Consider the following 13238-nt stretch of genomic DNA (forward strand, 5'->3'; position numbering starts at 1 on the left):
CAACACATAGCAACAAAAACTGCGACTGTTTGCTCTGTGACTCAATAACTTGTTATTAAATCTGTTCATTTCAGCAACAACAGTGCATATTCAAATCTCCAGACTGAAGCAGAAAAACAGCCTGGAGAGAGGAAGCATTTCCTGCATCAATGAGCTCAGAGTCACGCAGCGTTTGTGAAATGTCTGTTTTTGGTGTCACTCTCTGCCAGCAGTATCCAGGCAGAAATAAAGCCATGTGACTCATGTTACACGCACACACGCACACACACACACACCTGCATTACTCAATGACACCAACAGATGTCAGCAAAAGCTACAAATAACAGGCAGCAGCTTTGTTTCCTGTTTATTGGTTGAAGTCTGAATTATTGATACTTTCCATGGTCTCTGAGTGATGCAGCCCATAATGCTGTAGTTGTGAGTATCAAACTGTAGAATTACATATGAAGTTTGATACCATTGAAGGAAAAAAACTTTCTAAACCTCTTCTAACCGTTGTGGCTGTTGATTAATGTGTTTTCATACTAAGAAATCCCTTCCTGACAATTTTTTTTTACATAATAGCAATAATAAGGGAAATATTTAGTTATGCTATGTTGTTTGAATAAAATGTTACTGATGATTTTCAGTAAGTTATTCATTTGATTTAGATTCACTTGAAATAAGAAACATGTCAAATCCTCAGTAGAATGTCCAGCTTTTTATTAGAGTGCCTGTTTTGCTCATCTGCTCTCCCTGGTTCTCTGTCACATGTTCTCTACCGATGCATACAGAACAACGTGAAGCTGAAATACAAAGAGATTTCATCTGATAGAAACAGTAGAGTGTACATGGCACACAAGGCATTGAGCAGAAAAACACACTGACCTGGCCGCAGCAGATGAGACCAGAGAGGCGGGTTTGATCAGCTCCCAGGAGTCTTGGATGTCAGGGCGGCCGCTAACAGAAAGAGACGAGTTACTGCCCAGTCGGCCAGTACGCACCTTCAACCTGGCAAACAGACAACGCATTCTGTTGTTTTCATACTGCACATACCAGCATGACACATTCTGTCTGTTTTAGAGATAAAACATGACTCAGAGGATAGGATTAAACTGTTCCTACTGCACTGAGAGAGTCTTGGCACAATATAATATGCACTACACTGTCCAGCTTAAAACTATATCACAGTTGTATGAAAAAGCCCATTTTTCATGGTTCTATTAGCAGTCACTGCATTTTCAGACAGAGCATTTAGGAAATCCTTTTGTGTTGTTAAACAACATATTGCAGAAAAAGGACAAATTTTACTTAAATGTGAACTGAAGAGTCTCAAGTAAAACCTTTTCTTTATTCAGAGTGGTTCAATAAAAACCCGAGTCAGATCATTTCTTGTCCATACACTTTTCTTTCTAAGAATAAAAAGTGAGGGATGTAATATTGTGAGCAATGTGAAGAATTTAAAAGGTTAATCAGCTATAGCAGCAGGCAGTGCTGCGATTGGCTCAAACAAAGCATTGAATGACTCGTAGCATGACTCATGGTAACAACAGCTTTTCTGCTCTCCACTAACTGAAAGGAATCCAGAGTAATGCTGCATACATGAATAAAAAGTCTTTATCTTTAGCAAAGAAGTCTTAAAAATCTCTATGCTCCCTTGTTTTCTCCACTGATCAGTGGTTTTCTTAAGGCTACACAGCTGTTTAGTCCCAATGCCTTGAGTTCTCTTCTCATCGTGCATGTGGAACTGTTAAAATACTTTCACTATTAAACAAAGCTGTGAGTTCTACTGGTGTTTTTTTACGACTTTTCACCAAACGTTTAATTCGAGATTTTTTTCTGACCACATTTCTTCCTCGAAGATGATGGCTCCCCTCTATCCTTCCAGTTTTTATTAATGTGTTGGACAGTTATTAACCCGATTTTAGTAGTTTCAGCAGTCTCTCTTAGATGTTTTCTGTGCTTGATGCGTGACAATAATCTGACCCTTCTGAAACAGATGAACATCTTTTCTGACTTTTTTAGAAATGAGAAGCTGCTCACTGCTTCAGTTATGGCTTAATAACTTGTTGCCAGCTGAAACGTAATCATCCATGCAGCAATTATCCAACAGGAGACTCTTACCCATTTGCTTCGTTAATTCCAGGTGGTAACTTTTTTTGAACAGGCAGAGTATTTTCTATTATTAAATCTAATTATAAAGATTTAATTCCCACATTTTTTTAGTTTAATAAATATCGCCTCCACTTTTTTTCCAATTCTTTTGTGCTCCTACCTGGCAGAAGCCTCCTGCAAGTTACAGTTCTTATCTCCAACTATTATGACGTGTTCCTCCAAAGGCCCCTACAGAGGAAAACAGGCAGACATATTAGAGACTTTATCGACATTACTCTCAACTCCACTTGACAGCAGAATAAAAAGTATGAGATATTCCACATTTCTGGCACGCAACAGCTGCCATGTTGTTGTGACACACACAGACACACAAAAGCCCACAATGCCAAAGACTTTTTTAGTTTTAAGCTCAAATGGAAGCCAACCTGAAGCAATGTGCAAATCCACATGTTGAGAAAACTGCCAAATACTTTGGTGTAAAGTATGACATGGTGGTCTCAGGAAAAACAGTTTAAAGATTTATCAAAAATAAAATAATTATGGAGTATAAAATGAGTTTTCATTATTTACCATCTACATTCCCAATCCTGGTCCTCAGGACACACAGCCCTGCATGTCTTCCATGTTTCCCTGCTCCAGCACACCTAAATCAAGTGAAGAAGTCTTCATCAGCCTTCTGCAGAGCTCAAAGAGATGAAGAGCTGACCCGTTTATTCGAATCAGGCGTATTCGAGCAAGGACACATGGAAAACATGCAGGGCTGTGTGCCATGAGGACCAGGGCTGGAAAAAAGCTAGAACAACTAATGCCTCCTTAATGCTTCTCCATGACGAACAACGAGAGAAATAAAGCAAATTATCAACAAAAAAAAAAACTACGACCAATGATGATGCTTTCATCCTTACACATCTTCCAGATTAAACTAATCAATACAATGAAGCAATGTATGGAATAGCCAAAAAACTTAAAAACTGAGCTATAAGAAATACTGTAACTATGTCATCAAGTGTCTTTCCTCCTTTCATTCCTTTCCTTTATATCCAGTTCAGTGGAATCTAACCTGCACTTTGACAGCAGCAGCCTCAGCCTGAGCTTTCAGGATATTGCTCTTTAGATCCTCTGGGAGGTGCAGTGGAGTGACAACTGGACTACTGCCTGTACTGTTCAGACCACACTTCTCTGTGATCTTCACCACATCATCCTGTTGGACAGGACAAACAGCTTAAAGGGTTAGTCATCTGTATCAAAAAGGCAGCAAAAGTGTTAGTTTTAGCAAATGGACGCACACCTGATTGTTCATGACCATATTAACATTGATATTATTTCTTGGAGCAGGAAGGAGTGGACTACCATCCAACTCCAGCTGCTTCAGACGAGCTGCTGCTTCTGTGGAGACATAAAAACAGTTTTAAATAGTAAAATGCAAAGAAAAAAAAACATTTTATAATCATTCTTACTTGGGATGTACTGATTGTGAAAATCTGGGTCAATACAGATGCCAAAAACAATCATGGAGCTGATGGTTTTATTTTTCCTTGAATGCCAGGTAAACAATGAAATGTCTCATTTCTAGGGATTTTCATGCTGTTACACCAACTCAATGATTTTTTTTCTGCTTACATGCCCAATAAAATGTTTTCCCCAATTATAAAAATACAATTGTATCTACTGAATTCCCCTCTCAGTGTACCAGTGTGCCCAACGCACACACCACCATCATCATCTGTTGGGTTTGTTGACAACTGACTTCATTTAAGTGAGATATCCGCACAATACAACCCCGATTCCACAGAAAGCACTGATTTTCCAATGTCAAACAAATATTTTCGGACGTTATGGGACACGCTCAGTATTTCATGACAAGTATTAGCTCATCTTGGTTTTGATGGCAGCAACATGTCTCATGTTTCGCACTGTGTAGCATCCCCAACAGTCTGTGAACATCTGGAACTGAGGAGACAGTTGCTGGACCTTTGATTGAGGAGTGTTGTTCTATTCTTGCCTGATAGAGGATTCTAACTGCTGATGCACCAAATGTTTTAAGGTGGTCAAAGGTCTGGACTGCAGGCAGGTCAGTCCAGCACCCGGACTCTTCTACTACAAAGCCCTGCTGTTGGAATAGATGCAGGATGTGGCTTTGCATGGTCTTGCTGAAATATGCAATGTGTTCCCTGAAATGTTGCTAGTTTAAAAGGCACTAATGACATTCAGGCTTTTGAACTGAGCACTCAAACAAGCCAGATGGTCCCTCTCTTTAGTCCAAAGGAATAAAAAAATGACTTTTCCTAAAATGAGTTTGTATTTTCAATTAAAACTGGTTTTATATATAAATTACTAAAAAAGCAGAGAAAATATGACCAACTCTAGCAGACCGCACTAAATTTCATGCTGTTCTGTCCCATGGTTGACGTTGTACTACCAACTATTATTTCCTCTCTGTAAAGAAGGTACTCTTCTTGTCTCTCCTGCTATTTCATATTCTAGTTTTCCAACAAATAGGCTAACTGATCAGATTACACTGAATAATAAATAACAGTGAATTTAGTAAGAGCTGACAAACCTTTAGACCTCTCACTGCTGGAGGGGCTCTCTGAGAACCGAGAGACACCTACTTTCAGAGACTGATCCGGATGTTCTGCTCATAGATAGCATGGCTGGTGAGCTTCACAGCACATCAACTATAGGCAATTTACAAGGTTGTTTGGTTATAATAATAACTTAGCTGCTTAGTATTATTATTAAGCATTTGATTATTTTCTGTAAATGATCAAATGTGTCATTATCAGTTATTGTCATTTATATGGAGTTTTTTTTTTATTATATTGAATCAGTTTCAGAAAATGCCAGTGTATCATATGACAGTTTAGTACAGCATATGTAAATGTAAGTTTCAATGTCATTTCATCATTTGAAAGACTTCAAGAAGAAGAAATGAATGTCTCAGGAGAACATTTATCATGAGAGATTATTGCATTTGGAATGCAAAGGTCAAAATGACTTCCTCTGGCAATTTTAGTACTTGATGTTAATGTAGTTCTACCCGAGTGTCCAAAGATTACGTTTATGTTCGGCCATGTCCACACACTAATGCCTCCATCGCCTTCTGATGAGGTTATGTACAGTAAAGGATAAAATATCCAAACTCTTCACAATTTCACATTGAGAAAAGTTATTTTGAAATTGCTCCACAGTTTGCAGACATCTGAGAGACCCTTCCCCTCTAAGGTGCTCTTTTACGACTCTTTCATGTTACTTTTTTCTGCAAATTCTAGAGAAACTAACATTTTTCACAAATTAGCAACTTAATTCCAGTGTTTCCATGTTCTATTCGTAAGTAAATGTTAGTTTATGGGATTCACAAATCATTACATTCTGTTCTCATTGCATTTCATTTTTTTTTTTTTTTTTTTTTTTAAATTGAGGTAATAGAAAAATATGAGCAGAGGTAGATGTAAGAAATAAAAATAAGGGAGGCTGGCAGTGCCAGGGTCCAACAAATGGTCAGAATATTATCACATGCATCTTAAAGGAAAAAAAAAAAAAGGTTTTAAAAAGTGAAAATCTTCAGTTTCCACCATTATTATTGTCTCACTGCAAGCTGTTGAAGGTGTGGTTGTTCTAGCCTCACCAGTGAGACTGAGTGGATTTTCTGTAGTGACACTGGATGTGGCATAGGCACTGCATGATGCAAGCTCGTCTGTGGTTGACACTGGGGGGACGACAGGAGTCCTGAGGACTTCATCAATGCACGTCTCCATCAGGTCAGCAGCCACAGGCACGCTGGAGGCATAAAGATATCAAAAAAGGAGAAAACACTTCAAAGATCCATCATCAATTAACATGAAATAAATTTTATATAAAACCAACAACCAAAAACAATTCACCTAAAAAGTATTTAGGATTACACAGCTTACCTCTGTCATCCGTAAGATATGAACGGACTCCTCTGATAAAAGGGCTGGTTTTACCATCATTGCAGACATTTTAGAAAAATATACCATTATGACGGCAAATACTCCAAAAATGGAAATTAGAATAATGCTAATAAAAACACAAATGAAAAGAAGAGTCCAGCCATGGATATAAGCATTTAAAGCAGGCAATAACTTCTGTGGGTTAAAACTTTGAGACGTTTGAAGCAAACATTTGATACAAAGATTTTGCTAGAAGTTCTTCCAGCAGCCTGGTTTGTCACCTCATATTTCTATAGCCTGAAGATACAACAGAACTTAGGATGTCTGCTGCATATTACATTATTATGTGTGGAGAGGACAACAAACAAAAAGATGCAAAGCTCGGTCCAAGGCCTCACAAACCAAACGTATATAAACATAGGTGAAGGAAACGGTATGGACAGTAAGGACGGACCCTGCCATCATGAGGGAAATAAACCAGGAAGAGGAAAAACCAAACAAAAACAGACCACAGACTTACTGTCTGCTCCTAATCAAACACTATACAGAGGCGTGCATTTGTGCTAGTCCCCATGCATGTAGCTGATATTTTCAATTGATATCAGTCTGTGTTCAATAGCAACGGTAGCAGTTACATGACAGCAAAGGATGAGACAAATCTTTACTGTACTGTACACAGAATGGTAATCCTTCACCGCATTAAAGGGATAAAAACAACTTCTGTGTCATTCCTGTTTTTATTCTCTAAAATGATTTGAAATAATTTAAAGAGATACACTTCATTTGGTCAGTCAGTCATGTAAACATCTAACTAAGCAATGATATTGTTTAATCATCCTCTACGTGTCACTAACAGTTATACAACACAGGAGCTGAGGCGTGAGTGACCAATTCAGCATCCATCTACTCTCCATGATCTTCTCTTTTCCTTTCATCATACCCTCTGTGCTAAGCCAGCACCACTACAGCTGTGTTCACAAGATAAAGAGACCTGAACCCAACTCAAGAAACTGCATTTAGTTTTGATTCAGTGTTGAACATTTCAGACCATCATGATGGAAGCTGGATGAGAAGGTGCAGTTGATATATGAGCAAATTTAACAATAGAAGCAGTACAAGCTTCCACCAACAAGCAGAAAAATCTTAAACACTTTCAAGAATCAATGTGGAAACGGATTTGATCTGGGATATTTGGAATGTTGCTCTGCGAACCTGTGCAAAGACGAGAGAGATATCAGCCCTCTTATCCAACTCCCTTTAAAAACACAGCAGCAGATCGATGAAATGTTGGAGCAGAGTAAATACAAAACAAATCATATTTCATAAAAAATAAAAACACTGGATGGAATTAACATAGCAATGGTGTTTTAAAGATTACAATTCTACAAAAACAGGAAATTCTTTGTCTGAGTGAAAATAAGGAGCAAAGACGAGCAAAACCTCCAGAAACAATGTGACCTTCAGTGTTGTTTCCCCGAAGAGTCGAGAGTGCAACTGGATTCCTAAGCCTCACACTGATACCATCTTACATCAGTCAGCCAGCTTCATTGTGTGTTTGGGAGAGAAGGTTGGGGGGGGGGCATGGAGCAGGAATGGGAGAGTGACTTCAAACTTTCACTGAACAAACATGAAAAGAGAAAAGGCATGACATGCAGTGATGAAATGGAACATTATGAAGCAGGAGGCAGTGTGAGGTCATGATTTAGAAGTGTCAGTCGGACGCTGGTCTGATGAACTGGCACTCTGAGCAGTTACTGCTGAGGAATGCTTCATCCAATAAGGCATAACATGTAAGGTCTTCCATGCTGTATGGTCACAACCACAAGTGCCAGAAGCTTGTCAAGGACAAGTCACCTCGAGGCCGAGCCACTCCCATTTCTTAGCAGGCTGACAAACTCATATCAGTACAGAAGGTGAGAGCGCTGTCAACGGGTTGCATGAGTCCAACTCCTTGTAGGGAGCTTTGATGCGACAGGGGCAGGGTGTGGATGGAGGAAGGAGGAGACCTGAGGAGAACAGGGCGGAGGCAATGGTGAAGAACAAGAGGAGGGGGACAAACAGGAGGTGGAAGCATAAAGATGCGGGAGAGTGAGCGTTGAGGCAAACTAAAAGCAGCACTGGTAGGATGGGTGTGGAAAAAAAGCATGAAAGCAGTAAAGGAGGGAAAGCGGTATAAAACAGAAGGAAAGAAGAAACCAGCAGGAGGCTGCAGACAAGAATTTAGGAAGCAGTAAGTTAATACAGGTGTGAAAGAAAATGTCTAAATCATCTTACATGACCTGATGTGTCCAACGGCCATTTGTGGAACAAAGTTTCATATCTTCTGCGTTTGTGTCTCAGGGTTAAATGATCCATTTTACTTTGCCAAAGGACAGTCTGTTTTTTCATTTGAGCCCTCACAAAACAAGTCATTTCAATGCATATGAACCAAAAAGAATAAATAAAGCGGTCATGCGTCAGCACACTGAATAAATCATGCAGCTTATAGTACATTGCTACAACTGTAAACTGGTATGCCTTCAAGTGTGATATGACACGTGTTGGCACATGAACACTCGAGTTAAGTGAAGTCGACTGGATGTCTCTGGAGTGCCAGTGACCTGGCTTTGTACCTCTAGTAGTGAGGTTGAGGTTCGATGGCTTGTGTCAAGTCTGTTTATAGTGTTTATATATTCAGTGCTGGAGGCCCAGAAGAAGAGGCTTTTATTCATGACAGCTCTCCAGAGTTTAGATGGGAAGACAACGTTCAGTTTCCAACTGCCATGGGGAAATAGTGACTAACGGTTGATAACTAAATGGTCAGCAGATGAACTTTTACTGACCTTAGTATTTTTCATGCAGTGTCTCATTGGCAACAGAGATGAATTCTAATTAATTCCAAAAGCACTGATGTGAAACTCGTCCACCCTCACTTATGATATGTCTCAGAGATGTGAAGCAGCACACAGGAATTAAGGGTCAGAGAGAAGGCAGTAGTTACAGGCACAGCACTACAGGGTAGCTTGGACAGGGACACAGAGAGCTTTAAGGCAGACTTTTGCATAAATAAGGCAAAAATACACACGGCCATCGTGGGGAACATGACACTTAAAGTGACCTTTTGCTCATTTCAAATATTTTTTTAAGATATTTATATACGTTTTATATTTTCTATTTGTTCAATTTGTATTTGTTAACATTACATTTCCATAAGAAAGCTTTGATGCTATTGCACAATTTTAAAAGCAGAACACACCTTCCAACACTTTGACTGATGCTACACTGTCAACGGTAAAGTGTCATATTACAGATTTACACGAACGTGCAAAAGGCTCATTATTTCTGCTCATGTCATCAGGAGACCAGCTGAGGCTTGCAGAGCTGCATGCAAAATCATTAGTTACAGTGCCTTTATAAGCAAAACTGATAGATGTGTGGAAAATTAAAGAGCATCAGAGAGATCAAGAATTAGTTATGTAACAAAGTCACTTTGAAAGCATCCTCCTCACCCTACCCGGCTCAGTTTTAACTGTTGCTATGAGTTAACGACGTGAAAAACAACTCCAAGGCCATCTGGCTTCATCAGTCTCATTACAGATAGAGCACACTGGAACTGGGAGTCTGACAAACAGAACTTTTCCCTCATTGTAGGGTTGTGCTTTGGCGAGGCGTTTCCTTTGAGACACGCTGAGTTTATGAATCAGTACCATTTTATTGAAATAACATCTTTATTGAAGCAACTTTAAAAGTAACCTAGAAACTGTTCTACTTGGTTGATCATTCCTATGTGTACACATGCCTATATTATGCTACTTTAGTACTTCATCCATCTTACATTGTCACAGCCTTCATTCTGCTGTGTTTGTTTAGTTTTTTTGTAGATTCACAAGCAAATAACTAAGAGTAAGATGACTACCATTAGCTTAATGAGTCAACGAGCTTCAAACTATCATCAAATGAGAAAATGTGGGACAATGCTCCACTGTTACATTGTCCCACATTTTCTCCTCCTTCAAATTTAGAGCCTTATGAGAGGAATGACCAGCTTGAGCTATTCATGGGAATTAGCTTCTTTTTATTTCTTTTTCTTTTTTAAACCCACCCAGAGTCACATGAACACCAAACACAGCTGATTCAGATGAAATAGATCCCTTTAAAAGCCTGCTAATGATGCACTGATTTGAATCAGGTGTGTTGAAGCCTCAGGACCCTCAATCCCTGAGCTATAGTATCATTAATGTGTTGAAAATACGAAAAGCCTTTCCCTTCATCATCATCCTCAGATACGGTTGTATTTTTTTCCTTTTATCATTTGGAAAATGTATAAGTTTAAAGAGGAGCAGGTGAACAGGATGCACAGCAGGGTATTAGATGAATGAAAGAATAGATACCTACACCGTAGAGGGCACCACAGTCGTAAACAGAACAGATCCAAAGCTGAAATCATACCACATCACTGAGTCATGCCACCAAATCAAGATCCCTACACAGCATCCCATATCACAACACTGCTTCCTGCATCAATTAGGTTGGCATTTCATGCTGATCAAGAGTGGACAAACAGCACATCACATTGAGCTGTTGTCTGTCCACTGCAAGAGAATGTTTTCCAAAGCCAAATCATGAAGCCCGCCACTGCACAGCGATTGATTGGTTAAAGCCAAAGCAGTTTCAGTGTTTGGTTGTACCTACCCAGCCTGCCTCCAGACAAGACCAGTTTGTCCTCAGTACATGATAATACTGGAACAAACAGGGGAACATCGTGTTTACAACAGCGGGAAACAAAAGCCTTTCATCAACATGCACACACTTTAAAACTTTTAGGACAAAAAAATCATCCCAGGACATCTGTACACATTTCTCAAAGGAAGCGGCTCAGAGGGAATAAACAAAAAGAAATAGATAAATGAATAAAAAGACAATATTAAGAAGATTGGAGCAGAACACCAGCCAAGTTTTTGTATGTTGCATTTAATGAAGGAAAATATCCTGTCAGCATCCATCTAACCTTCCCATGGCCAACTGACTGTCTGACATTCTTTTAAGAGCCGGCTGTCCAGCTTTGTTCAATTTCAATTTGGCACTTGGGTGAATACTGTGCTGCTGCATTATACACAAGAGAAAACAAATACGATCCCGGCATAATCTGCAGTGTATGATGCCAACTTGTTTTGTGGAGAATTCCCTTCCAGCCCCACATAGAAGGTAAAAGCAGGTATGGACAAACAATGCACACATAATTAACTTTCTCCTTGCCTCTGTCCTCACTTCTTTTATCCTCTTCCTGATCACAACATGACAGGGTCAGTGGATAAGCCATCCTAAGCCACTCACATGGCATTAGACCAGGAAAAACACACCTAGCTACTTCTTTCAGCAACCAACAGGGATCAATTCAGCCTGCTCCAACCTCTTCTAATCCGGTTTTGTTTTCCTCACCATTAGTGAGCACTGGGCAGTTGTACGCCATCACTCGCATATAAAAATTAACTCAAACTGACTTCAAAATATTGTTTTAGATATGTTATGTTTTTTACATATAGATAAATAAACAAAAGAAGAGTCAAGATTGTGGCTTAACGGAGTAAAGACCTCAAATTATTTGGGTACCAACCTTCGTTTTTCTCCTCCAGGGCTTCTGGGCAGAGCCTCGATTTCCACTGGTCCACAGGCAGAAGCTGCTACTGGGCTGACCACAGGCGTAACAGACCAGGCACCTCTGCTGGAAGAAATCTGGAGGAGGAATTATATGACATATAGCCAAAAAAAGACCAGAACAAGAGGACAAAACGGTGAGAAAATGAAGCAACAGAATAAATGATGAAAAGGCTCAATATTGGACATCATTTAACTTTCCATTGTGTGAACACTTGACTCCTTACCTTGCCATCTTTGCTGGAGCTGATGCCATTACCTGAAGAGAGAACGCTGAGAAAAAGATAGAAGTTAGACTTTATTCAGACCACACACAGCAACACAACATTCAAAGTACTGCACATGCACTACGGTATTTGATTTTCAGGGTCAAATCAAATCAAATTTCATTTATATGGCACCTTTGGTACTTTAAAAGCAACACAAAGTGCCTCACAGAGGCTAAAACCAACAATGATAAAACATACCAACCCTCCCACCCCCATAAATACCCACAGAGACACTGAGATGAACAGACACACACAAACACAGACACACACACACCTATCAGACAGAGACATGGCCAGGCACCCAGACCTAAGGCAAGCAAAGAGCCATGTCAACATCCAGGAACACTTTGAGAGTCTCTGTTTGTTTTCTGAACATTACACAGAGGAATCTATACGAGGCATCAAGCCTTCAGGCCATGACACACAAACCATATTTTGTACAACATACAATATGACATGATTCGTACATTCCATTCTTTGTTTGAAGTCTTCTACGAGCCAATTTACAAAACCCCAGCTGTGATTAAACTTTTAGCCCACACACACTTTCCCATACCAAAAGGCTCCGTATGGAAGCTTGAGACCAAAGTGAAAAGTATGACACCGTGTGTGTAGTGTAGAACTTTAAGTAACTGAACTTGTTGAGGCTAGAAGCAGTTTCATTCTGTGAACTAATTAAGCTGTTCTGCAAACAACATTACACAGCAGCCGTTCAAGGATATTCACTCAGGGACATACAACACGACAGTAAAAGCTTAAACAATGCAGGGACAATCTCAAAAACAGGCACCAGAACAATCCCATTATTCAAGCATCAGTGTACTTACTCCTGGGGGTTGAATGGTCCTGCAAAACACAGACAGCATACAGTAAGTATTGTGTTGGGAAGTTTAAATGGTTAGAAATGCCATTTTGCTAATCAATCAACACTTCTATATTAATATAGATCAAGTGAAATTGTTTGGTTACAGTTTTATAGCAAAAGTTTAGTGTTCCCTGGAGTTTTAGGCCGGCACACAGCACAGCAACCGATTCACTTTCACAGTTGGACAATCAAGCATCTCAGATAGTTACACAGGATGCTCCGGAACATACACGCAGAGCTGGTCAGAGAACTTTTACATTTCAGTAATTCCTTTACAACAAAAGAGAACGTTCCAAAGAGAAGTTTCCATCTGGTTGTTACAGGCAACAAAAAAGAAATGACTTCAACAGCACAATGAGGCGCACAACCCTGAAGGGGTCACACTGGAACTGACATAGATTCTGCATGAACACTTGCTGCTGGTGGGTTTTAAGCGTATCACTCTTTGCTGTGCAGGTAGTT

The 13238-nt window shown here is 39.7% G+C and overlaps 1 protein-coding gene across 2 annotated transcripts in view; it reads right to left on the minus strand.

Moving 5' to 3' along the window:
• Positions 1–13238, minus strand: part of epb41l5 (erythrocyte membrane protein band 4.1 like 5) — a 49991-nt gene that overhangs the window by 5338 nt on the left and 31415 nt on the right. Inside the window, exons 14-21 of one of the 2 annotated variants that reach the window (XM_072397831.1) lie at positions 12739–12757; positions 11870–11915; positions 11602–11720; positions 5723–5874; positions 3383–3480; positions 3155–3295; positions 2255–2322; positions 868–990 (exon numbers count right to left, since the gene is read on the minus strand). In XM_072397831.1, the coding sequence (XP_072253932.1) occupies positions 868–990; positions 2255–2322; positions 3155–3295; positions 3383–3480; positions 5723–5874; positions 11602–11720; positions 11870–11915; positions 12739–12757 (766 nt within the window). Of the gene's footprint in view, positions 1–867; positions 991–2254; positions 2323–3154; positions 3296–3382; positions 3481–5686; positions 5875–11601; positions 11721–11869; positions 11916–12738; positions 12758–13238 lie in introns of both variants that reach the window. The other variant, XM_072397830.1, reaches the window with a different exon arrangement.

The sequence above is a fragment of the Leuresthes tenuis genome, unplaced genomic scaffold (genome assembly GCF_036924035.1).
Source record: "Leuresthes tenuis unplaced genomic scaffold, fLeuTen1.0.hap1 SCAF_12, whole genome shotgun sequence".
NCBI classification, from domain to species: domain Eukaryota; kingdom Metazoa; phylum Chordata; class Actinopteri; order Atheriniformes; family Atherinopsidae; genus Leuresthes; species Leuresthes tenuis.